Source organism: Scyliorhinus canicula, chromosome 2, assembly GCF_902713615.1.
Source record: "Scyliorhinus canicula chromosome 2, sScyCan1.1, whole genome shotgun sequence".
Taxonomy (NCBI): domain Eukaryota; kingdom Metazoa; phylum Chordata; class Chondrichthyes; order Carcharhiniformes; family Scyliorhinidae; genus Scyliorhinus; species Scyliorhinus canicula.
The window spans coordinates 76563392-76590265 of NC_052147.1; the positions used below are offsets into that span (position 1 = coordinate 76563392).

The 26874-nt window shown below is 46.8% G+C and overlaps 1 protein-coding gene across 1 annotated transcript in view; it reads left to right on the forward strand.

Moving 5' to 3' along the window:
• The window catches only part of ttc6 (tetratricopeptide repeat domain 6), a 564332-nt gene extending 538195 nt beyond the window's left edge, over positions 1-26137 (forward strand). The window contains exon 31 of the mRNA XM_038780915.1: positions 25595-26137. Within this exon, the coding sequence (XP_038636843.1) occupies positions 25595-25722 (128 nt within the window). The 3' untranslated portion in view covers positions 25723-26137. The remainder of the gene's footprint in view (positions 1-25594) is intronic.
• The last annotated feature ends 737 nt before the right edge of the window (positions 26138-26874 follow it).

A 26874-nucleotide genomic window follows, 5' to 3' on the forward strand; every position in this document is an offset into this window, starting at 1 on the left:
GGGTAACTGAAGAAGTAGTCGACCGGGAGTACGTAGTCATGCCCCTTGGTGTGGAAAAGGTCTACACCTACTTTGGACCATGGAGAGATCACGATCTCGTTCTGTTGCAGTGTTTCCTTGGGTTGAGTCGAAGAACTCTAGAACTGGGGCTGTGGTGAGCTTTGCCTTCAGCTCACGCCATTCCGCTTTATGTGTGGGCAGCCGCTGGAATTCCGTTGACTTCTTGACGAGATGGCGGAGGGCGGTGGTGTGGGACGCCATATTGGGAATGAATTTCCCGAGAAAGTTGACCATCCAGAGGAAGCACAGGACCGCCTTCTTGTCCTCCGGGGTCTTCATGGCATTGATCACCAAGACCTTGTCGGCGTCTGACCGCATGCCCTGCTACTAGAAACTTAATATCCGGTTGACCAAATGAGCACTTGGCCCTGTTGAGCTGGAGACGATGTTCATGAATTTGCTGGAAGACCAATTTGAGGCGAGCGATGTGTTCCTGGGGCGTTGTGGACCAGATAATCACGTCGTCCATGTATATTCGCACCCCCTAGATGCCCTGCATTATCTGCTCCATTATGCGGTGAAACACTTTGGAGGCAGATATGATGCCGTAAGGCATGGGGTTGTAGCAGTAGCGACCGAATGGGGTGTTGAACATGCACAGCTTGCGACTGGACGCATCCAGCTGTATTTGCCAAAAGCCCCGGGAGGCGTCCAGCTTAGTGAAGAATTTGGCATGAGCCATCTCACTGGTCAACTCTTCACGTTTCGGATCGGGTAGTGCTCCCGCATGATGTTGGGGTTTAGATCCTTAGGATCAATGCAAATGCGGAGCTCCCCTGATGGCTTCTTTACGCAGACCATGGAGCTGACCCAGTCTGTTGGCTCTGTCCTGTGACGTTCGAGATGATCTTGGAGGTCCTGTAGTTGCTTTTGCAGAAGATCCTTGAGGGGCGCCGGCACCCGGCGTGGTGCATGAATTACAGGGGTGGCGTTCGGCTTGAGCAGGATTTTATATCGGGACGGGAGCGCGCCCATTCCATCGAATATGCTGTGGTACTGCGTGATAATGTCGGCTTGCAAATTTCCATCGGGCAAGGCTGTCGCCGGTGACGATGACATGGTGTGGACTCGCTGAACCAGATTCAGGAGCTTGCAGGCGCGAGCACCGAGCAGGGACGCCCTGTCAGGCCTGACGATTTCAAACCGTTATGTTGCCTTGATCACCTTGTTGGATACCCCTAGTTGACACGAGCCACTGGCAGCTATGGCATTGCCATTATAGTCAAGGAGCTGGCAGGCCGGTGGAAGAATGCTTGGTCGGGCCTGGATGGCCGAGGTCGGATAGTGAGATGAGGTTCGCAGACGCGCCGGTGTCCAGTTTAAATCGGATGCGAGCCTTGTTAACTGTGAGGACAGCACACCACTCGTCGTCTGGATCCACACTGAGGATCGAGAGGTGTTGCGCAGGTGCGGTGGAGACCAGCTCATGTGTGGTTATGATGCACACGCGATATGGAGACTTGAAGCAGTCATCATCAGGGTCCATTGGGCTGTCGAGATCGGAATCTGGCATGGCCTGCTGTATTGAGCGGACACTTCTGCGCCGCAGCTGGGATCGCTGGATGCTGGGCAGTGGAGCAGATCTGCAAAGGGCTGTGTAGTGGCCAAGCTTGCCACACTGGAGACATCGGCGTCCTTTTGCCGGACATTGCCGCTTTAAGTGGGCGGAGCCACAATTCGGACACGTCATGACGCTGACGTCAGCGCGTTCCATGCGCCATCACGCATGCGCATTGCGGTCGGTCGACATACGCACCTGCTGAGTCGGGTTGTCGGCCTCGTCGTCCACTCGGTCATGGTGGGCATGCACAGGGATCCGGGAAAAGCGCGCGAAACGGCCACTCACCTCGATGCTCAGGCCCTGCATCTGTGCGATGGGGCCCTTTCCACCTCGTGGGAGGCCAGCTTTGCAGTTTCTGCTTGCTTTTAATTAATCCACACTTGTCCATGCTGATGTGTTAGGCAGGTTGGTTCGATGTGGACTGCATTCGATGCAGGGAAGTTAGAAACAGACGTCTAACACTGGAGAAGATCCAAAACTGTTTTATTCAACTATAGAACTGCTGTACATATTCAGCTGTGGGTCGACACTATACTGATCTGACTGGTGACCTTGTAGTAGCCTGACCAGACTTACTAGCGGCCGCATGGTGTTTGCACTTGCTAGCTCGTGGACTCTGACTGTCTCAGTAGCTGCCTCCCGAGAGAGCGGGAAACCTCGTGCCCTCTGGCGTTATAGTGGTAGTGTCCTGTCTGGTGATTGGCTGCACTGTGTTGTATGTTTCCTGGTCATCCTATGTGTCAATCACTGCCTGTCTGCATCTCATTATATACATGAGTGGATATCATGACACAAGCAACTGTTAATTTAGTCCCTGATTATCAGACAAAACCTTAATCATAGATTCTAAGATTTTTCCTACTGCTATTGTTCAGCTAGCTGTCCTATAGTTCCCTGTTTTGTATGTTGACAACACCCAGCTCGATATCATCACCACCTCTCCCTGCCGTTGCTAAATTATCAGATTGCTTATCTGGCAGAATGAACAGGAATTTCCCCCAATTAAATATTGGGCAGACTAAAGCCATTGTTTTCACTTGCTCCTCCACACTCCATTCCATAGAATCCAATCGAATCCCTGCACTGTAGAAGGAGGCCACTCAGCCCATCGAGTGAGCACTGACCATCTGAAAGGGCCCCCTACCTAGGCGCACTCGCCCGCTCTATCCCCGTAATTGTTCCATGTTGTGTAGTGCTATTAGGAAGGGACTGTTGGTGGTATGAGGATGCCGACACAACTAAAACAGAAGCAGAATATAGACCCGGCGACGTGAAAAAACAGTTCCAAGTATGTGGCTTGGAGGAGACCTTGCAGATGGTGGTGTTCCCATGTGCCTTCTGCCCTTGTCCAAGTGGTAGAGGTTATGGGTTTGGAAGGTGCTCAAAGGAGCTTTGTTGAGTTGCTGCAGTGCATATGGTACACACTACTGCAACTGTGCATCACTGGTGAAGGAAATGAATATTCAAGGTGGTGGATGAGGGGCCAATTAAGTGGGCTGCATTGTCCTTGGTGGTGTTGAGCTTCTTAATTGTTTCTATCACCAAGCTAGTCCCACTTGCCCTCATTTGGCCCATATCCCTCTACACCTACCCTGCCCATGTAACTGTCTAACTGCTTTTTAAAGGACAAAATTGCACCCGCCTCTACCACTGCCTCTGGCAACCCAATCCTGATGCTCATCACCCTCTGTGTGAAGGAATTTCACCTCTGGTCTCTTTCGTATCTCTCTCCTCTCACCTTCAACCACCTATGCCCTCTAGTTCTAAACTCCTCTACCTTTGGCAGAAGATGTTGACTATCAACCTTATTATTTTATTATTTTGTAGATAGTGGACTGGATTTGGGAGAGGTGAGTTACTCCCCACAGAATTCTCAGCCTCTGTAGCCGCATTATTTTTTTGACTGGTCCAATTAAGTTTCTGATCAATGGTAACCCCAGGTATCTTAATAGTGGGGGATTCGGTGATGGTAATGCCACTGAATTGCATGCAGAAATGGTTATATTCTTTCCCATTAGAGATGATCATTGCCTGGCACTTGTACTGCAAAAATGGTACTTGCCACTATCATAGAACATACAGTGCAGAAGGAGGCCATTCGGCCCATCGAGTCTGCACCAACCCACTTCAGCCCTCACTTCCACCCTATCCCTGTAACCCAATAACCCCTCTTAACCTTTTTTGGTCACTAAGGGCAATTTATCATGGCCAATCCACCTAACCTGCACATCTTTGGACTGTGGGAGGAAACCGGAGCACAGCCAGAAGTGTCGAATAGATGATCTGTCTTTGCTTCCTCCTGATGTCTCCACCATCGCACAGACAGTGACCCAGCAGGGAATCGAACCTGGGACACTGGCGCTGTGAAGCCACTGTGCTATCCACTTGTGCTATGGTGCTGCCCCATATTAGTCCAAGTCTGAATGTATTTTTGAATATGGACAGGGACTGCTTCAGAATATAAGGATTTGTAAATGGTACTAAACATTGTACAATCATCAGCGAATGTCCCCACTTCTAATATTATGATGGTCATTGATGAAGCAGTTGAAAACTGTTTCACCTAGAATGCTATCCTGAGTAACTCTTAATCGTGTTGACTTGGGACTGAGATAATTGACCTCCAACAACCATAATCATCTTCCTTTTTGTTAGGCATGACTCTGACCATTGGAGATATTTCCACCTGATTCCCATTGACTTCAGTTTTACTTGGGTTCTTTGATACCGCATTTGGTCAAGCATTGCCTCATGTAAAGGGCAGTCACTCTCACCTCACCTCCCCTCTGAGTTGAACTCTTTTATCTATGTTTCGGCCAAGGCAGAAATGAGATCAGGAGCTGAGTGGCTCTGGCAGAACCCAAATAGAGTGTCACTGAACAGGTTATTTATGTGTGAGTGTTGCTTGATAGTACTGTCTGCAACAGCTTCCATCATTTTGCCATTGATCAAGATCAGACTGGTGGGACAGTAATTTGTCCAGTTGAATTTGTTCTGCTTTAGGTAATTTTCCACATTTTTGGGAGTTAATCTTGATTGTGGTGGATGGAGTGCCTGATACTGTTGAACGTTTTGAGTGTTTTTAAAAGTTGCAACCAAACAAGCAAGTATTCCACCACACTGCTGATTGTGTATTGTAGATGGTGGACAGGCTTTGGGGAGTCAGGTGGTGAGTTACTCTCCCCACAGAATTCCCAGCATCTGGCTTGCGCTTGTAGTCACACCATATATATGGTCGGTCCATATAAATGATGGTGGAGACATCAGGAGGAAGCCAAGACAGATCATCTATTCGACACTTCTGGCTGAAGATGGTTGAACATTCTTCGACATTGTCACTTGCATTGATGTGCTGGGCTCCCCATCAGGAGGATGGGGGGTGTTTGTGGAACCACATTCCTCAGTTAGTTGTTTAATTGTCCACTATCATTCACAATTGGATATGGCAGAAATGCAGAGTTTTGATCTGATCCTTTGTTGTGGCATTGTTTAGCTCTGTCTCTCCGCTGTTTGGCATGCAAGTAGCACCGTGTTGTAACTTCACTAGTTTGACACCTCATTTTTAGGTATGTCTGGTGCTGCCCTGGCATGCTCTCCTGCACTCTTTATTAAACCAGGATTTATCCCCGGCATGATGATGACGGTGAAGTGAGATATGCTGCGGCATGATGTTACGGATTGTATGTTGTATACAATTCCTTTTTTTTTTACAAATTTAGTACACCCAATTTTTTTTTCTCCAATTAAGGGGCAATTTAGCGTGGCCTGTCCACCTACTTTTCACATCTTTGGGTTGTGGGGGTGAGACCCACGCAGACACGGGGAGAATGTGCAAGCTGCACAAGGACAATGACCCAAGGGCTGGCTCGGACCTGGTCCTCGGCGCTGTTAGGCAGCAATGCGCCACCGTCCCGCTAGTGTTGTATCCAGTTCTGCTGCTGATGATGCTCACAGCACCTCACAATACTCAGTTTTCAGTTGCCAGATCTAAAGCTGTTCCATTTAGCATGGTGGTTGTGCCATGCGACATAGTGGAGGGTACCCTCAATATGAAAACAGGACTTCATCTCCACAGGCCCAGTCTAGCAGCTATGCTCTTCAGTTTAGTCAGTAGTTCTACCAATCACTCTTGGTGATGGACATTGAAGTCCTACACCTGGAGTACAACCTGTTCCCTTGCCACCCTCGTGGTTCTTCGAGTTGGTGTTCAACATGGATGAGAACTGATTCATCAGCTGAGTGCAGAGTAGGGGAAATCAGCAGGAGGTTTCCTGGCATATGTTTGCCCTGATGCCATGAAATTTCATAGGGTCCAGAGTCAATGTTGAGCATTGCAGGACAGCTCCATGTGGACAGAATACCACTGTGCTGCCACCTCTGATGAATCTATTCTATTAGTGGGACAGGACATACCCAGGTATGGTGATGATCTGGGACATTGTCTGTATCGTATGATTCAGCGAATGTGAGTGTGTCTATGTCAGGCTCTTGTTTGACTAATCTGTGAGACAGCTCTCCCAATTTTAGCAGCAGCCCCAGATGTTTGTAAGGAGAACTTCACAGCGCCAACGGGGCTGGTTTATCACTGCCGTTTCTAGTGCCTAGGTTGATGCCTGGTGGTCCATCCGGTTCATTCCTTTTGACTTTCAGAGGATTTTAAGAGAGCACTGTTGAAGTCTCCATTATGTTCTTATTCCCCATTCTAGTTCCACCTGTCTCTGGATCGAATGGTTCCACCTCTACTTTCACTAATTTCTTACTTACGTACTAATGAAACTGTTTACAACTTATAAAGTCTCTTGCTATTCAGTTTTCTCTTTCCATATCAATTTATTGGTCCTGCTTTGAATTCCAAAATGCTTACAGTCTTCAGGCTTACTACTATTTTTGCCATATTATAAGTCTCTCGCTTTGATCTAATGCTATCTTTAACACTTCTTGCTGGTCACGGTTGGACCACTTTTATGGTGTGTGCTTTGAAGGTTTGTCCTGGTTTGTGCTGATCTAGAAAACGTTCTTGTATACGCATTAAGTGAATTCATCTTCCATACTCTTCCTGCAAATTTGGTTTCCTCTACCTATCTGAAGACTAAACTCCCCCATCATTACTTTATTACCCTGATTATGTGCGCCTCTAATTTCCTCTCTCATACACTACAACTACTGTTTATCATTTTAGGCCCAGATACACCCTCTGCTCTGTCAGCAATGATTCCAGTCCTATCGTTTCCATTTCAAATACCTTATGCTGTACCTTTCTCATAATGGTGAATGCTGAATAATGGTGACTTTGCAGGATCATCCCCTCTTTTCACCTTTGTTGACCAATCTTCCAGTGATTTGGGTTGCATACTCCTCTTCTTTCTATGCCCCTCTGATTCCTTCCCACCTTCTCCTCCTTTAAGGTCTTCCTTAAAACTGATCTGTTTGACCAAGCATGTGACATTCCTTCTCAAATTTCTTTCATTGCATCCACATTTCGTAGGATTTCATAGACTACTTTCTAAACGGTGAGAAAATTCATAATGCCAAAGTACAAAGGGATCTGGGAGTGCTAGTCGAGGATTCCCTAAAGGTAAACATGCAGGTTGAATCTGTGATTAAGAAAGCGAATGCAATGTTGTCATTTATCTCAAGAGGGTTGGAATATAAAAGCAGCGATGTGCTATTGAGCCTTTATAAGGCTCTGGTTAGGCCCCATTTGGAGTACTGTGTCCAGTTTTGGGCCCCACATCTCAGGAAGGACATACTGGCACTGGAGCGTGTCCAGCGGAGATTCACACGGATGATCCCTGGAATGGCGGGTCTAACATGTGATGAACGGCTGAGGATCCTGGGATTGTATTCATTGGAGTTTAGAAGGTTAAGGGGAGATCTAATAGAAACTTACAAGATAATACATGGCTTAGAAAGGGTGGACGCAAATAAACTGTTTCCGTTAGGCGAGGAGACGAGGACCCGTGGGCACAGCCTTAGAATTAGAGGGGGTAAATTCAGAACAGAAATGCGGAGACATTTCTTCAGCCAGAGAGCGGTGGGCCTGTGGAATTCATTGCCGCGGAGTGCAGTGGAGGCCGGGACGCTAAATGGCTTCAAGGCAGAGATAGATAAATTCTTGATGTCGCGAGGAATTAAGGGCTACGGGGAGAATGCTGGTAGGTGGAGTTGAAATGCCCATCAGCCATGATTGAATGGCGGAGTGGACTTGATGGGCCGAATGGCCTTACTTCCACTCCTATGTCTTATGGTCTTATGGTCTTATTTGTCGAATTACACTGCTGCAAAAGGCTTTAGGACGATTCTCTACATGAAAGAAGCCATATCAATGCAAGTTGTTCTGATTTCACTTGACTTTATTTACAACAAAGTAATAAAGCTGAGATGTTACTGGCCTTGTGCCTGGATTATTAAATGTCAAAAAGCTGAAGATTTTTCATTGGCTAAAATCTTAGGTTGCAATATGGCATCTGAGGAAGGCACATCTGTGTTTTGAGTATTTTGGGCTCAGTTTTATTAAAGTTGAAGAAGCACATATGGTAATTAATACATGGTTGGAAACTACAATTCTCTACAACTCATAATCATAACAAGATGCCAATTTTTCTGCTTCTTTGCTATCAATACATAACATTGCCAGTTTTATTTTCCTTAAGCTAATTACCATGTTTAAGAGGACATTATGGGTTTAGTGTTAGAAGTTCAATTTCCCATCAGTCAGACTAATGACCAGATAGATAACAATCCAACCTGACTCCTGAGAGTGACTGGGGGATGTGAGACCACTATACGCAGGAACAGAAGTCAAGGGACCAAAACTGCTTCCCTGTGAAATTCATCATAAAAGCAGTTGTGGCCACGTCTCACTGTTCACCTAAATATGTTGAATGGAGAAATGTTGACTCCAAGAAGGACTTTAGAGCCTCGGCTCCCCTGTAACGTGGCTTATGTTTCAAGATGGTGTCATCTTCAGGGAGGCTGTGGTGCCTATGGACAGGGCAAAAGAAGTGAGGCACTGCATCCAATTAGATTGAAGAATCCTCACTGAGAGACACGAGGCAAGATTCTGATGGCCAAATGGGGAAAGGAACTGAGGTGGGCACAAATAAAGTCCTGCAATTGAACCGCTCAGTGCAATGATTGAAGGAGTGGCCTTCTCTCTTGGCCATTTCTACACTGTACACTCCTTGTGGGCTCTGATGAGGTGGAGGAAGCCTGCTTGTGTGGCTGCTCGCAACTGAAATGCTCAAGATGATCTTCCTTATTACCATGGTGCCAGTGGGAGTGCCACTGGAGGTTGCTGCACCAATATCAATGCAAGGGTACTCGTCACCACAGAGTCCTGCTGTTCCCTCAGTTAGAGACCACAGTGGCCAATGATGATAATGGCTCTCCACAAGGAGTGGTATTCTCATTCTCGCTGGTGATACCTCAGCCTTTTGAAGGCACACTGTGTCACTGAAGAGGACCACCAGCAACTGGCATCCACTCCATGCATCTTTGCGCCAACTGTGCCAATGACCGGTCAATGCTACAATGCCTTTCATGAATTCTGTGCATGTCAGTGAGCTGTCTCTGCATCCACTCTTGAGTGCTGCCACATATGGCTCTCTATGAGGTTGGTCACTTTCTCAGTGGAGGAGCTCATGAGTTAATAATCTTGAGCTATGGTGGTGTGCATGAGTAGAATGGACTTTTCCATTCTTAGCCCCTGGCTAAGACATGTGGGCATATATCTCACACTGCTGGTCAAAGTAGAGCCACCTATCTTGTCACTCTCAAGGTCTTGCATTGATGCTCAGCTGAGCACAGCTGTGGCTCCCACCATCCCCTGAGGGGGCTGCATACAGTTGTCTATGCCTCCGTCACCTCCTCCAGTGCTGTTCACCCAATGTCACCTTTTATAACTACCAGCAAGAACCCAATGGTGGTTGTGTGCGCTTGAATGGTGTGATGGTGTTTGCTCTGTGGCTTCCATTTCCACTGAGGACACCAGTGGTACCTAAGCAGCAAGTATATGCTCCCCTTCCATAACTAGTACTGTGTGAAACAATGCAAAGAGATCGTGAGAACTTGCCTTGGATAGCATATATCTCTGTTATTATGAGGCTTTCTAAGTTAGTTGTATTTCAGGAATGCTCTTTCTAGGACAGCTTTTAGCCTTCTTGGCATATAAACAATCTTCAATACCTTAAAAGACGATGAAAGTACTGTATGAAAATGACTTCAAAGGTTTCCACCACATTAAAGGGAATACTTTTACCTTCATCACACAGATCTTTGAACTTGGCATACTGACAGACTGTTTTAGGGGTATAGAACACTTTCACTTTGTTATGAGTCTCTGTGCAAGCCTTACCATCTTGTGCCACACACACAATCCACCCTCATAATCCACAGTCTGCATGCATCCCTTCCAATCTATGTAGTTCTGTTCCCATTCCACCCCTGAAGTGTCTGTATTCTGGTCGGGCTCCAGCTTCCCCATCCTAGTCCTCCTTTCTGCCTGCCATAATTTCCCCTTACTCTCTAACCACGCCTTTGCTTACCCCTGTGTCCCCTTCCTCCTTCCCCATTCCTCAACCCCACCATTGTCCATGGGCTTTGTGTTTCCTTTCTCTCTACCCCAAGCCCACCTTTGACCATTGTCTCCTGTGTCTCTTTCCCCTCTCCCAACCCTACCATTGTCTTCCATGTCTATTTCTCCCCCCTCCCCTTGGTTGCAATCGTACTCTTGGTCTGCTTGGCTGTCTTGCCTGGGCCCCCGGACACCACCCTCCCGGACAATGGTGGAAGCCAGTGAGGAGAGTAGCCCTACACACCCACCGGTGTTGCATCTCACTGGCTTTGGTGAGAACCCAGAGCGGTGCTGTGGCAGGTAGGCTTTCAGTGTCGCACTCACCTCAACGTCAGGAGTGAAGTGCGGGCTGACTGCTGCACACCAGTTATTTCCAAATGTGTTTCAGGCCAGTCTAATTCCCTGCTGATGTGGTGCTAGATAGGAAGGGGCTACTTGATTCTGGAGAATAGTGTTTTAAATGAGTCTTCATGAAATGGCAATGCATGCAAATGGGGCTCCTGCCGTGAATCTGCAGGAAACCTGACTCAACATCAACCCACCATGAAAGTAGTGAGGCGGAAATTCCAAACTGCTTTCCTGATGGTGGGTTTCCAACTTTTGCACTGGGATTTTCTGCCCGGATGTGGCAGGACCCGCTGAAGCAGATGTGGCGAACCAGCCAAAGGTCCATTGACCTTGGCAGGACTAGAAGATACTGCTGTCGGGAGTGGTGATAAAACCCCGCCCTTGGCCCCTCTCTCCAACTTTCCCAGCCCCTTCCGTCACAAAACCTGCAGCTGGCTGGAGAGGAAACTTCTGCCTGTTAAGTCAGTCTCACTCTACTGCTTGATCTACTGGGCGTAATTTTCTGTTTGTTCTTCGAAGTGTTGGACCAGGCAGTGTGCAGCTCGCCAGCTGCACAGTCGGCTCTTCTCTCCATATTGTCCAGCACTTGAAGAAAAAAATCCTGGAGGGAGATACCACACCATCATGCTAGTGAGGCGGGGTCTGAAAGAGATGGCAATGTCAGGCACCCCAATCTCCAGCACTCAAAATAAAAACACAGAACACTCCCACACACATGGGGACCCACCCCCATACACATGGGGAACCGAACCCCCATTCCCAAGGATACAAGGAACCACCCTCATGGAGCTCCCCAAAGGAAGCCCACCCCGGCACTTCTCCTTGGCTTTGCATCTTGGGACTGCCCCTGGCAGTGCCCCCTGTGCCTGCGGCAGTGTCCAAGCAGTGTCAGTGCATTGGTATGGTACTGCATTGACATATCTCTCTCAATTCTGGGGGACAAACATACATGTGTGTCCCCCATGTTGTCCCTTTGCCTAGTTCACGTGGCTCCAAACCTGTTTTAAACCGGGCCAGTGAGGGAACAAGGTGGGGAAGAAATGATGCAGTGGGGAAGACCGCTAATGACGTATTTAAATGAGGTTTCCGAGCTTCCTGGGAAGGAACACAGTAAGTCAATGCCGGGGAATGGTGATAATCCCTCGCGTTAGACCTCACCAGCAGGAATCTCGCTTGTGGCCTCTCGCTTGTGGACTTTGCGTCCACGTTGCCATTTGCAGGCACAAAATCCCAGCCATTGAGTCTTTCAACCATTTTCTGTTCTTATTATGTGAGATAAACTAATTCTGTCTACTTTATATTTTGTCTTTGTTAGAAGGAAAATTAAACATGATTCTCCAAATTGTGTTGTAAAACTTTTTTTTAAATGTTTTTATTAAGAAATTTTCATATTATACATAACAAAGATATGTTTTCGAACATACATCGAAAACAAAAATATATATACATCGGTTGTCTTCCATTATTTACATTAGTTGTCTTTTGTTCATTACAACGGTTACAGCTTCTCATTTTATGTTCTCCGGTAGACTTTGCTCTTCCACTTTTCTCCCTGCCACTTTTGGACAAGGCTCCACCTTCATCCCCACCACCTTGGAAATTACTTCAAAGAAGGTTGTCCAAAACCCAACAAGTCTGGGGCAAGACCAGAACATGTGGGTTTGGTTGACTGGGCCTCCTTGGCAACGTTAATATCTGTCTCCACTTATGGGAAGAACCTGCTCATTCGAGTTCTGGTTAAGTGGGCTCTGTATACCACTTTCAGCAATATTAGACTTAGCCTTGCACAAGTGGAGGTGGAGTTGACTCTGTGCAGTGCTTCGCTCCAGAATCCTCAGCCTATTTCAAACTCCAAGTTCTCCTCCCATTTTTTCTTGTCTCGTCCAGTTGTGTGTTTGCCCTCCCCGTAATCACCCATGCAGGTCACCGCAGTTCCCCTTCCCTGAGATGTCCACATCCAGTAGGTCCTCTAACAATGACTGTTGCAGTGGTCGTGAGTATATCTTCGCTTCCCTGCATAAGAGGTTTTTGACCTGCATGTACCTTGGTTCAATCCCCCCAGTCAGCTGGAACTTCTCTGTTAGTTCTTCGAGTGTTGTCAATCTGTTGTCAGTGTAGAAGTCCCTAGCTGTCAGCATCCCTCCGTCCTGTCTCCACCTTTTGAAGGTGGCGTACATTGCCATGTTGCCTTTTCTGTGGCTCTGCTCTAACTATGGCAATCAGTGAGTTTGCCCTCCTTTCTTGTGATATCTATATTCTAATGCTCAGAGTCGCCAGGTATCAAATGATACCACCACAAGGTTCAACCGGCTATCGATCAAAGAGCCAAACACCAGTTAGTTAGTTCAAGGTCAAGGGTACTTTATTTTCACACACTGTTGATCATACAACATACATTACTAGTTAACTATACCTATCGACTAAGACAACCTGTACTTAACTTCAGGCACCCGGCTTAGGTCAGAGGAACAGTGGCCGCTGTTCAATTCTGGATCTATCGAGTCTGTAGAAGTAACTGCTGCTCAGCCACATTCATCCGCCTGGTAGCGAGCATTGAACATGGACTTGCTTCTGGTGGTGCTGCACTTGGAAACAGACGTAGCTGGGGCGCCAGGTCCAAGAGAGGATGAATGCAAGGTGGACTCTCTTCTTATGTTTGGGGGTTTTCGCGCTCTTTTGGGTGGTCCTTCAGTTTGGACCCCACTAATTGGATGATCCCTGATCACTATGTTCGATTTCTAACCAATAAATGGGCGGGTGCCTGGATGGCTGGGCGTGTCCCAAGTGTCACCGACCCCGTTGTTTATGCTTCCCTAGAACAGAGAGTGCTGCCGAAATGTCTGGAACTGTACCGGTCGCTCGAGTACCAGTCCTTTGTCTTGGTGGATATGGGCCATCAAAATGCTAATTGGTCGGAGTTTCGATACCGTCTGGACTCCTTGCTTGCAAATATACATTTCAGGCTCTGAGCCTGCCTGAATCTTGCTTTGTCCATTTTACACGCTAGGCTTTGCGAGTTTCTCTATCCCTGGTTGTAAGTGGCCATCCCAGATGGCGACACTCCGTCCTCTTGATCCTCAACGCGAAGCGTGAAGGATCACACTGCTGGGTCATCTCCTGTTCTCTGACATGCCGAGTACCCTTAATCAAGGACAGGTTCTACCCTACTCTGTCCTATGGGTCAAAATATTTACCTAAATTTCCCTAAGACAACACATATTCTAAAAATTCCAAAGGGGGCATTTAACATTCAATTATTCAAGACTATATTTCAGTCTTCTTGCACAAAAGAGGGGAACCTCAAACTGTCTCCAACTAGACTACACTCGTGCTGCTATTTAACAATCAAAGAACTTATCTTACAATACAAACAATATAACCAATAACAGCATCACATTCCTACTTATCAAATGTCTATGTATAAAGAATTAACTTTATTTATTAACAACAACCGCAGAATTTATTCAGGAGGAAGGGTTCAGAAAAAGTGTGAGGTTTGCTGGAGTCCAAGGAAAGGGGCTCCAAATGTGTATAATGGAGGGCGAGAGGCTCTCCTTCTCAATTTCCGCAGTCTGCTTGTCTGGATGACACTGCACACTATAGCTATAACCAGTAGGGCTTCTACTGTGTATGACAGGGAGTACCATTTAATGAGATTCTCACACCATGTGGGGGTATCAGTGGCTGTGTCTATGTGTGGTGTAGTGTCCGGGCTAGGGGTGTTGTGTTGGGTAGTCGTGCTCGGGGCCTGTGTGGTGAGGGAGGTAGAGGCGGGTAACGCGCGCAACTGTACTGTTCCAGCGACGATCATGATGCATATCATCAGGTTCGTCGAGATCTTGTTCGGGCTTTTCTCCGTCTTTAAGTATCTTCATATCTTCCTAGAGGTACAAGCATAATATCTGTTATTATCTTGTTGCTTAACATCTCGTTTGTCTGTTTGTTTATCCTTATCATCAATTTCCCATCAGTCAGTCCCAATTTAGAATCATCACCATATGTGACTCCCTCATTTTTTTTAAAAACAGCCATTTGGGAGACAAGACATCCGAAAAAAAGTTCTGTGTCACAGTGTGAGCACTGTCGCAGCCTGTGTTTGATGAGCTGAGTGGGCGGACAATTTCTCCATCCTCTGCAAACTCGTTTTTCCAACCAAGTGATTCTGACATGTAAATAGTAGGTGGGGGGGATAGCAGCCGAAGGGTCGCCGGAAAGGGGCAAATGTTGTGGCAAAGCGCATTCTTTAAACCACAGACATGAAATAAAACATCAAGAGTTTCACAAACAATTCTCCGAATGGGGTGCGTATGATCCGTGGCAGGGCAAGAATGGGTGGAATCTCTGGGTAGGGTGGTGATCAGTGCTGTTGCTTCACTACCCAAGCTTGGCTGACCAAATGTATAGGGGGTCCTCAGGCAGGGCGGGGATCAGTGCTGTTACTTCTCTGCCTGAGTGACCTTCCAAGAGCGGTAAGAATTTGGAAATATCTGGGCTCCAACAAACGTGTTTCTTTAACTGCCATGTGGCATCAGAAGAGTAGCTATTACTGTATCAAGAAATTATCCGTGAGGCTGACACACAATATCGTACAAGAGAGAATGTACAACATTTAAAAACAAACTAAAGAAGAAAAGCGGGCAGCTTCATCAGAGTGTAGGACACCTTAAATCACATTTGGCCTGGGGTGTAACTAGCATATGGAGTCAGTGTAGTGTGATGGAAGAAGAGAGGAAGGAGGAGAGAAACAAAAATGAAGTGGCATTGCTGAGGTGTCCCTGCCATGAGACGTGGCGGGTGAGCGCTCACAGTTTGCATGGGGCAGCGGGGACTTTGTAGCTACTGTGGATAGTGTTCTCTTTCATATCTGGGGGCTACTCTGGCTGGTGGTGGGGGTCTCCTGCAATCTCGGGCGAAGTGTCCTGACTGCCCACAGTTGTAACATGACCCCTTGGGCACATAAGGTGGAGCAGGCTCTCTGGTGCATTGCTCCCTTGGGTATGGTTCCCTGGGTGGGGGGGTTGGGCTGATTCCGTTGCTGTTTCGGGGGGCATTGCATTCTCAGGCGTAATGTCCCTTGTATCTGCAATTGTAGCATTCCTGTGCTTTAAGGTGCTGTGCTGTATCTCTGCTTTCATTTACCCATGCGGGGTCTTGGTGTGCCCTTACTGGATTCATTGTGGTGTCTACTCTTTCCTGCTCTGTCTTTCTATGCAGGGCCTGTTCCCAAGCTCTGGATAATCGCTTCAGTAGCCACACTTCGTTATGAGCTGGGTCTGAGGGGTCGTAACTGGCACATGCCTTCTGTCCTGCCTCTGTGGCATGGGATACTAGCGTACGGGTCCATTTGGCCGTATCGTCTGCTGATAAACGGGCGCGGGCTAACTCACCGAATACTGTGGTAAAGTGGATCCAGAGGCGACCAGCAAACGCTGTTGGATGCTCTCCCTTTTTCTGTCTACACCAGTTGTGTCTTTCTTCCGGATCTCCTCTATTGTCGCCAATGGCATCTAAAATGGCTGTTTTCATGTCTTGGAGGCTACCTCCTCCTACATTTGGGTCAGGAAGGGCTGAACTAACTAACTGACGGGTCAAGGCCATAACTATGAGCTTTACCTCTTCCTGCTCATCTAAACCATACATGAGGGTCTGTTGCTTCACTAGTTCGAAAAAGTGGTGTGGGTCTGATATGGGGTGGAAAGTCTCAAACGTATTGTGGGCATCTCTTAACTGGGTGATGGTTAATGGGTTGTATACACAAAATCGGGTAACCCTGTGCTGCGTAGTGATGGGGTTCATTGGGTTGGGTGCTGCCAGTGCAGTCGGTGGTGCGGGTGCTTTTCTTTTCAGGGCCTGGAGGGCTTTATTCTGATTCTCGGTCTCACTCACGTACCATTGGGCCATTTCACTGAGTTCCTGCCAATCGGGGCCATCCTCCTGATCTAACTGTGGGCCAAAAGTATATCTGAACCCGTTCTGGAAGGATAGCAGGGATTGCAATCTTGCAATTTGCTGCCTGTACTTGGCATGATGCATCGAACTCTGCCTCCGTTCCGTGGTGGAACTGTGGAGTGCTCGGAGAGCTGCCTTCAAATCATCGGAGTGCTGAACTGGTTGCATTTGAGTGCTACAGTGAGAGTTTGGTGACTGACGGAGTTAGGTGAGGAGGGAGTAAGGTGCTCCTTACATTTCATTTCCTATATTTATCAAAGAGCGTGAAGGGAGCCAGGAGTTTAGAGTACAGCTGACTGGAAGCAGAGTCAGAGGGCAGAGGTCCAGTTGGTCTACGGGGCAGCTAATTCTGTAAAGTAAGAGGGCATGGAGGCTAGGGCAGTTGCATGCTCCTCCTGTAGGATGTGGGTGGTGAGGTATACCACTGGTGTCCCTGCTGACTATACCTGCGGGAAGTGCACCCAACTCCAGCTCCTCAGAGACCGTGTTAGGGAACTTGAGCTGGAGCTGGATGAACTTCGGATCATCCGGGAGGCAGAGGGGGTTATCGAGAAGAGTTACAGGGAGGTAGCCACACCCAAGGTACTGGACAAGAGTAGCTGGGTTACAATCAGGGAAAAGAAAACTAGCAGGCAGACAGTGCAGGGATCTCTCATGGCCGTTCCCCTTCAAAACAAGTATACCGTTTTGGATGCTGTTGGGGGGGATGACCTACCGGGGGAAGGCCCTGGCGGCCAGGTCTCTGGCACTGAGTCTGGCTCTGGGGGTCAGAAGGGAAGAGGGGAGCGTAGAAAAGCAATAGTAATAGGAGATTCAATGGTTAGGGGAATAGATAGGAGATTTTGTGGGCGCAAGCGAGACTCCCGGAAGGTATGTTGCCTCCCGGGTGCCAGGGCCAGGGATGTCTCGGATCATGTCTTCAGGATCCTGAAGGGGGAGGGTGAGCAGCCAGAAGTCGTGGTGCACATTGGTACCAACGACATAGGTAGGACAAGGGATGTGGAGGTAATAAACAAGTTTAGGGAGTTAGGCTGGAAGTTAAAGGCCAGGACAGACAGAGTTGCCGGTGCCACGTGATAGCGAGGGTAGGAATAGGGAGAGAGTGCAGTTGAACACGTGGCTGCAGGAATGGTGTAGGAGGGAGGGCTTCAGGTATTTGGATCATTGGAGCGCATTCTGGGGAAGGTGGGACCTGTACAAGCAGGACGGGTTGCATCTAAACCAGAGGGGCACCAATATCTTGGGGGGGGGGGGGGGGGGGGGGGGTTTCTAGTAGTCTTCGGGAGGGTTTAAACTAATTTGGCTGGGGAATGGGAACCGGATTTGTAGTTCAGCAACTAAGGAAGCCGATATTCAGGATGCCAAAGCACATAGTGATGCAGTGGGGAAGGTAACACTGACAAAGGAGAGTACTTGCAGGCAAGGAGATGGGTTGAAGTGTGTATACTTCAATGCAAGAAGCATCAGGAATAAGGTGGGTGAACTTAAGGCATGGATCGGTACTTGGGACTACGATGTGGTGGCCATCATGGAAACTTGGATAGAAGAGGGGCAGAAATGATTGTTGGAGGTCCCTGGTTATAGATGTTTCAACAAGATTAGGGAGGATGGTAAAAGAGGAGGGGGGGGGGTGGCATTGTTAATTAGAGAAAGTATAACAGCTGCAGAAAGGCAGTTCGAGGGGGATCTGCCTACTGAGGTAATAGGGGTTGAAGTCAGAAATAGGAAAGGAGCAGTCACCTTGTTGAGAGTTTTCTATAGGCCCCCCCAATAGCATCAGAGATGTGGAGGAACAGATTGGGAAACAGATTTTGGAAAGGTGCAGAAGTCACAAGGTAGTAGTCATGGGTGACTTCAACTTCCCAAACATTGAGTGGAAACTCTTTAGATCAAATAGTTTGGATGGGGTAGTGTTTGTGCAGTGTGTCCAGGAAGCTTTTCTAACACAGTATGTAGATTGTCCGACCAGAGGGGAGGCCATATTGGATTTGGTACTTGGTAATGAACCAGGGCAGGTGATAGATTTGTTAGTGGGGGAGCATTTTGGAGGTAGTGACCACAATTATGTGAGTTTCACTTTAGTAATGGAGAGGGATAGATGAGTGCAACAGGGCAAGGTTTACAATTGGGGGAAGGGTAAATACAATGCTGTCAGACAAGAATTGAAGTGCATAAGTTGGGAACATAGGCTGTCAGGGAAGGACACAAGTGAAATGTGGAACTTGTTCAAGGAACAGGTACTGCGTGTTTTTGATATGTATGCCCCTGTCAGGCGGGAAGAGATGGTCGAGTGAGGGAACCATGGTTGACAAGAGAGGTTGAATGTCTTGTTAAGAGGAAGAAGGAGACTTATGTAAGGCTGAGGAAACAGGGTTCTGACAGGGCGCTGGAGGGATACAAGATAGCCAGGAGGGAACTCTGAAATTTCTTCAGTATTTACAAACGAGAGGGGCCATATTGTTGGAGAGGACAGTGTGAAACAGACTGGTAAGCTCGAGGAGATACTTGTTAGGACGGATGATGTGTTGGGCGTTTTGAAAAACTTGAGGATAGACAAGTCCCCCGGGCCTGACGGGATATATCCAAGGATTCTATGGGAAGCAAGAAATGAAACTGCAGAGCCGTTGGCAACTATCTTTTCGTCCTCGCTGTCAACAGGGGTGGTACCAGAGGATTGGAGAGTGGCGAATATCGTGCACCTGTTCAAAAAAGGGAATAGGGATAACCCTGGCAACTACAGGCCAGTTAGTCTTACTTCGGTGGTAGGCAAAGTAATGGAAAGGGTACTGAGGGTAAGGATTTCTGAGCATCTGGAAAGACACTGCTTGATTAGGGATAGTCAGCACGGATTTGTGAGGGGTAGGTCTTGCCTTGCAAGTCTTATTGACTTCTTTGAGGAGGTGACCAAGCATGTGGATGAAGGTAAAGCAGTGGATGTGGTGTACATGGATTATAGTAAGGCATTTGATAAGGTTCCCCATGGTAGGCTTATGCAGAAAGTAAGGAGGCATGAGATAGTGGGAAATTTGGCCAGTTGGATAACGAACTGGCTAACGATAGAAGACAGAGAGTTGTGGTGGATGGCAAATATTCAGCCTGGAGCCCAGTTACCAGTGGCGTACCGCAGGGATCAGTTCTGGGTCCTCTGCTGTTTGTGATTTTCATTAACAACTTGGATGAGGGAGTTGAAGGGTGAGTCAGTAAATTTGCAGATGATATGAAGATTGGTGGAGTTGTGGATAGTGAGGAAGGCTGTTGTCGGCTTCAAAGAGACATAGATAGGATGCAGAGCTGGGCTGAGAAGTGGCAGATGGAGTTTAACCCTGACAAGTGTGAGGTTGTCCATTTTGGAAGGACAAATCTGAATGGGTAATACAGGGTTAACAGTAGGGTTCTTGGTAATGTAGAGGAGCAGAGAGATCTTGGAGTCTGTGTTCATAGATCTTTGAAAGTTGCCACTCAAGTGGATAGAGCTGTGAAGAATGCCTATGGTGTGCTAGCGTTCATTAGCAGAGGGATTGAACTTAAGAGGCGTGAGGTGATGATGCAGCTGTACAAAACCTTGGTCAGGCCACATTTGGAGTACTGTGTGCAGTTCTGGTCACCTCATTTTAGGAAGGATGTGGAAGCTTTGGAAAAGGTGCAAAGGAGATTTACCAGGATGTTGCCTGGAATGGAGAGTAGGTCTTACGAGGAAAGGTTGATGGTGCTAGACCTTTTCCTATTAGAACGGAGAAGGATGAGGGGCGACTTGATAGAGGTTTATAAGATGATCAGGGGAATAGATAGAGTAGACAGTCAGAGACTTTTTCCCTGGGTGGAACAAACCATTACAAGGGGACATAAATTTAAGGTATCACCATTGCGTTTGTTAAGTATTCATTCAGTGGAGATGGAAGTCCCGCTGTGGCCAGGAACTGGAGGGAGGTCCCCTGCAGGAGCCCTCCTCCATAAGCACCCACTCGGCTTCTGGCTCTTTTATCCACCCCTTTACCCTCTATGCGGTTGCTACCCAGGGGTAATATTGCAGGTTTGGGAGGGCTATGACCCCCATGGTTCTCGTTCTCTTAAGTACACTTTTTGGGATCCTGACATTCTATTCCCCCACCCCACACATACACACACACACACACACACAAACGTCATGATCAGTTTTTCTAATGAATTGAAGAAGGCCTTGGGGATGTGGATAAGAATGGATCTGAACAGGAAGAGAAACCTGGGCACTACATTCATCTTGATCGTCTGCACTCTCCCTGCCAGGAGAGTTCCATCTCCGCAGGTCCTTTTTGACTTCCTCCGTCAGACTGGTCAGGTTCCAGTTGTGGATCCCTGTCCAGTCATGAGCGATTTGGATCCCCAGATAGTGGAATTTATGTCAGGCCTGTTTGATTGGCATTCCCTCCAGTTCTGCCCCTTCCCCTTGCGGGTTCACCGGGAAGACCTCACTTTTACCCAAGTTGAGTTTGTAGCCCGAGAAGGCTCCAAACCCTTTCAAGAGCACCGATTCCTTCCATGCTGTTTTGTGGATCCAAAATGTAGAGCAGCAGATCATCCGCTCAGAGCGAGACTCTGTGCTCTCTGTCTCCTCTCCAGACCCCTTTCCAGTTCTTTTCAGTCTTAAGCACAATCGCCACTGGTTCGATCGCTAGGGCGAACAGCAGCGGGGACAGTGGGCAATCCTTCTTTGTACCTCTGTGCAGCTGGAAGGACTTGGAGCTGGTGGTATTGTCCGTTTGCTCGCTGTGGAAGTGTTGTACAGGAGTTTCACCCAGGCGGTGAACCCTGCTTCATGCCCGAACCACTCCAGTACGTTTATGAGGTACTTCCACTCGACTCTGTCAAAGGCCTTATCTGCATCCAGGGAGATGATCACCTCAAGTGTTTTCTCCCCAGATGGGAGTCAATGATCACATTCAGCAGGTGCCTCATATTTAACTTCAGCTGTCTACCCTTGACAAAGCCCATTTGGTCTTCTGCTACCACCTCTGGTACGCAGTCCTCCAGCCTTTGGCTAGGATCTTGACAGTATTTACGCGTCTACGTTTAGCGGCGAAATGGGTCTGTAGGACCCACATTTTGTTGGGTCTTTGTCTTTCTTGGGTATCAGTGAGATTGAGGCTTGTGCTAGCGTGGGCGGCAGGGTGCTCCTTGCCAGCGAATCTGTGAACGTCTCCCACAGCTGCGGGGAGAGTTCCATCTTGATTTATTTTGCAGAACCAGCTGGTCCCGGTGCCTTGCTCGCCTGCCTGACTCTCCATGACCTCTCCCAATTCTAGCGGTGCTTCCAGTCCCCCTTTCCTGTACTCCCCCATGACTGTCCATTCCATTGAGGAATTGTTTCATCCTCAAGCACTCTTCCGGCGGCTTGGGGTTGTAGTGCACCTGGTAGAAGGTTTTGAATGCATCGTTGACCTTTTCTGGCTCCGCGACTAGACTGCCTTTGCTGTCCATCATCTGGGCTATTTCCCTTGTGGCTGCCAGTTTTCTCAATTGGTGAACCATCAGGCGGCTGGCCTTGTCACCATGCTCGTGCAGTGTCCCCCATGCCTGGCGGAGTTGGTGCACTACTTTCCATGTGGAGAGCAGGTCAAAGTCCGATCTGTAACTTTTTCCTCTCCGCCAGGAGCTCTATGGTCAGTGCGTTGGGAGTGTCGCCAGTCTACTACCAGTATGGAGTCAACTAGCTGTTGCCTAGCCACCTTCTCTTCCTTCTCTCTTCGTGCTTTGTATGCAATAATTTCACCCCTGATCACAGCCCTTCAGCGCCTCCCAGAACATGGAGTATGAGACCTCCCCATTCTGGTTATTAGTAATATACTCGTAATATACTAATAATAGTATATTAATAATATACTATGGCCTGTTATATTCTCTCATAGAAAGCCTTACTGGCCAGGAGGGCCGTGTCCAACTTCCATGGGAGGGCATTGGGCATGGCCTGTCTCCAACCTCGCATCCATATAATGTGGAGCATGGTCGGAGATTACAATCGCGGAATATTCCGTTCTTACGGAAGCACCGACGGCAAAGAATTCGATCCATGAAAGGGGCTGGTTTAGCTCACTCGGCTAAATCACTGGCTTTTAAAGCAGACCAAGCAGGCCAGCAGCACGGTTCGATTCCCGTACCAGCCTCCCCGGACAGGCGCCGGAATGTGGCGACTAGGGGCTTTTCACAGTAACTTCATTGAAGCCTACTTCAATGAAGCCTACTCGTGACAATAAGCGATTTTCATTTCATTTCATTGTGTACCTGGGAGAAGAAGGAGAACTCCTTCTACCCTGGGTGGGTGAACCGCCATGAGTCGACAGCCCCCATCTGCTCTTTCGCCATGTTGGAGGTCTTTCCTGTTTTGGGATTCAATCTGTCTGTCCGTGGGTCCTGTTGATGTCCCCCCCCCCCATGATTATTTGGTGAGTGTCTATGTCGGGGGTTTCCGACATGATCTTTTTTATACACTCTGTGCCGTCTCTTTGAGAGCGTACACGTTGACCAGGACTACTAGTGCCCCGTCTAGGAGTGTTGTAAAACTAATAGTGAGACTAAAAGCACTCAACATTATCAAATAGTGCATCAGACAACAACTTCCGTGGAGCACACCTGCACAATTAGACATCAAAATTCAAGTTGTCCTGCTGCTCCAGCAGCTGTGCTATATTGGCATCTCGATGAAAGACATGGCCTTAAAATATGTAGAAAAGCAAAAAGTTGAGTTACTTCGATAAATACCCACGAAACACAGCAGAAAATGTGCAAGTTTGTCCATTCAGATGTAAGTGTTTGCAATGTGGTAAGACTTAATTACTGCCAAACTAAATTCTTTGACACTAAAAATTAATTTGAACAAGCCTGCATGTCAGACATGGATCTCAGATTTTAATTGTTGGAAGAGTATATAAATATATTTTCCTTTACTTTTTCTTTGTTTTGTAATCTCTTTCTTTTTTTTTATAAATTTAGATTACCCAATAATTTTTTCTATTAAGGGGCAATTTAGCGTGGCCAATCCACCTACTCTGCACATTTTTGGGTTGTGGGGGCGAAACCCACGCAGACACGGGGAGAATGTACAAACTCCACACGGACAGTGACCCAGAGCCGGGATCGAACCTGGGACCTCAGCGCCGTGAGGCGGTTATGCTAACCACTAGGCCACCGTGCTGCCCTATGTAATCTCTTTCTTAATGCTGTCTTTCTTTTCCTCTCTTTCATATTCAATGCATGATTTGGCACCAAATGAACTATTCTTTATTGGACTTTCTAACTCAGCTTGTGCAAGGAAAACGTTAATAAGGTTGTTTTTGAGTGCGAGATACACAGTGAATTGAGGCAAACAGTACATAAACTTCATGCTGCATGCTGATCAGTGTGATTATATGCAGCCTAGCGTGAAACTGACCAGCTGGATGCTCATCAGGAGGCCCAGCGGTGCGCATGGCTAGCACAATATGCAGCTAGCCAGCATTTCTGACGCTCAGCCTGCGACTCTTGCAGGTGTGGTGTAGTCAGGCTCCAACAAAAGTCAAGGCAGTCTCAGAAAGACTTTGCTGAAAATAAGCAGTCTGCAAAGTCAACAACAGGTCATGGGGAGGATTCCTAGGTTTGCTGCTGTGATGAGCTAGCAGGAATTCAGTGACAATGTTCTGAGCATCTCTGCACACCAATTATACATTCAGGGAGTGGTAGCCCTTGGAGTACATTCCAATATAGCTACTCAAGGTGAACAATACAAGGTTGACAATATTGCCTGCTCCCCCATGGAAGGACCCATTGCTATAGAAATTGAGGACAACTTGATGGCGGCTGGCAGTTCTGCTCGTCTTGCTGGCTTACTGTAAGGCTGGTTTCAGGAGGTGACAGTTTTGTGACTACTTCCTTGGTGAACTCATACATTGCTCCCAGCTGAGATGCAAGTAGATGAAGTGCGACCTGAAGTCCCTTGGTGGTTCGGGCTTTCTATTAAGAGCTCTTCTCTTCCTCTCTCTGTCCAAAGTTTCCTCCCTCTACTGCCTGTGCTCCATGTACCTGTCCTGTTGCACTCTTAAGATAGTTAGCAACTATATTACCTGTGGCTGTAAGCAGGCTTTCTCCTGAATGACCTTCAAAGTCCTCCAACCTCCTTGTTAAATTCCAGCAATGGAATTCCCTTGCAAATGTAAAAGCTTTTCTGAACTCCTCCAATAATACTCAATACAGCACTTCCACCCACTCTGTAGCAACAAAGGAACATTTGGCAAAAACAACTCACTTGGAAGTCCCATTATGATTTGACTAAACAGCACAAGTTGGGGAAAGGTTTCAGGTAAACACATATATAATTGGGAGTGAATAAGAAGAGCTGTGAGAGTCCATTCTATTTGTTTCTGGAGTCTGGCCCTCACTAGCACTCTCACAATCATGTCACAGTGGAAGTGGCTGGAAGTGATCCAATCAATATTAATGGAGTTCCCAGATTCAGCAGAGCGGCACCAAATTTAACATCCTGCTTGGCTCAGCTGAGACTCTTCAATCTGATTGGTTTTAGAGATACATGGTTGCTTACCCTGCTCACACAGTGTAATTCAGGTGCAAAAGTTCAAAAAAGGTGTGTGCAAAAGTGTAGTTGTTATGAACTGCTAGCATTGTCTGTCTCTCTCTGACTGTAAAACCCAGTCAATTGATATTCTTACATTCTGCATATGTCTGCTTTGGCTTCTAGATGGTTGTGCATTCTGCTTTGTTTACTCTTCTGCTGCGGCTGCCAATCTGAGTGATTTTTGCAGAGCTTTTGAGTAAATCCTATGTGTTACATACATGAATGTTCCCATTGTTGCACTACATTCTTCCTCAACAGTACAAATAATATTTTTCTAACCCCACAGTACATTATTCATGCCATTGTGGAAAGGCTCAAGCATATTTCCACTGTTAGAAATGCTGGTTAAAAAGTGACAATAACTTCACAGTGAAAATAATCTAAAGGAACCCTAAACAAAAGACAAATTACAATTTAATGGCTGAGCCAAATTCTTAGTTTGGCTAAATAAAACAAACAAGGATGTTCAATTAAAAATGGTGTTCATGATGCTATTAACCTGCCTGTCACATTTTGTGTGCAGCACTGCAGCTAATGCCAGATGATGCTCTATTCTACAAACTCCGTGCAGATGTCCGAGGCCATTTGGGTATGACTGAAGAAGCTGTAGCAGATTACAAACAAGCAATAGTTATTCAAGAAACTGGGTAAAATAGCCAATTATTTTACCAGGAAAAGTAAACAATTACCACAAAGACACTTACATTATAAGATTTGGAAGAAATCTCTTTGATTAAAAATAAAAATGAATAGAACCGCAAAATGGGATTTCTTATGCAATTGTGTGAATGCCTCACTACCAGTAACATTTCCATACAAATGAATTTAAACAACATAATTTAATACAGCATATTGTTTGATGTTATCACTACCATGTTACTTTTGTAATTATTATCTTAGTAATAATATATAGTGCTGAAATATTTAGCTTACAATGATTTTGTTCTGGAATGTTGTTGATTTTCTGTCACTGAGAAAGAGATTTGGTTGGATCTTGTTAAAATGCCTATTTTTCTGAGTGAATTTTTTTTCGCTGACGTGACATAAAGGAAATGCCGATTAAAAATTAATGATAATTCCTGTTTCAGTATCGATGGAAGCAAAAGTCCAGTTGCCAGAAAGTTCTTCCATTTGTTTCAACATAAAAATAAAGCTTAAAGCTTGAAAGCTTCATAAAGACTATTTTTGCTGAATAATAAATGTATTATATTGTTTAAAATTCAGTGGTTTCATTTCTGTGCTCTCTGTATAACGTTAACTCCCATTCTTGTCATGCTCCATTCCAATTACCAACTTCACAGAACGTCAATACAAGTTCCATTTAGATCCAAACCATTGCTATCTTTGATTTAGATATTTTTCAGTCCATCTCAGAAGTTTGCTTTCTTGCCTGGTGGGCTAATTGCTGCATTGCATACCACATCTTGTGAGTTTGTGAGGGAAGGCTCGCTGTCCTAATTCTATGCTGAAACCATCTTGTCACACTGTACTTAGGTGTTTCATCATCTCTATGTTCAAGAAGAAAAAGAAAACAAAAAGAAAAATTTCCATTTATACAATAGGCGGGATTCTCCACACCCGCCCAGGGCGGGACCCGTTGCAAGCGAGAATGGAAAGTTTGGCGTTCCAGCCAAAACTCCATTCATTCACAATGGCACTGGAAAATCCCAGGCACGGTAGAGGATGGAAAATTTCAGCCAGTGTCTTTCACAACTGCCAGATGTTACAAAATGTTTTGGAGGCAATGAAGTACTTTTGAATTATTGTCACTGTTACACTGTAAGGAAAATGGCAGCGAATTTG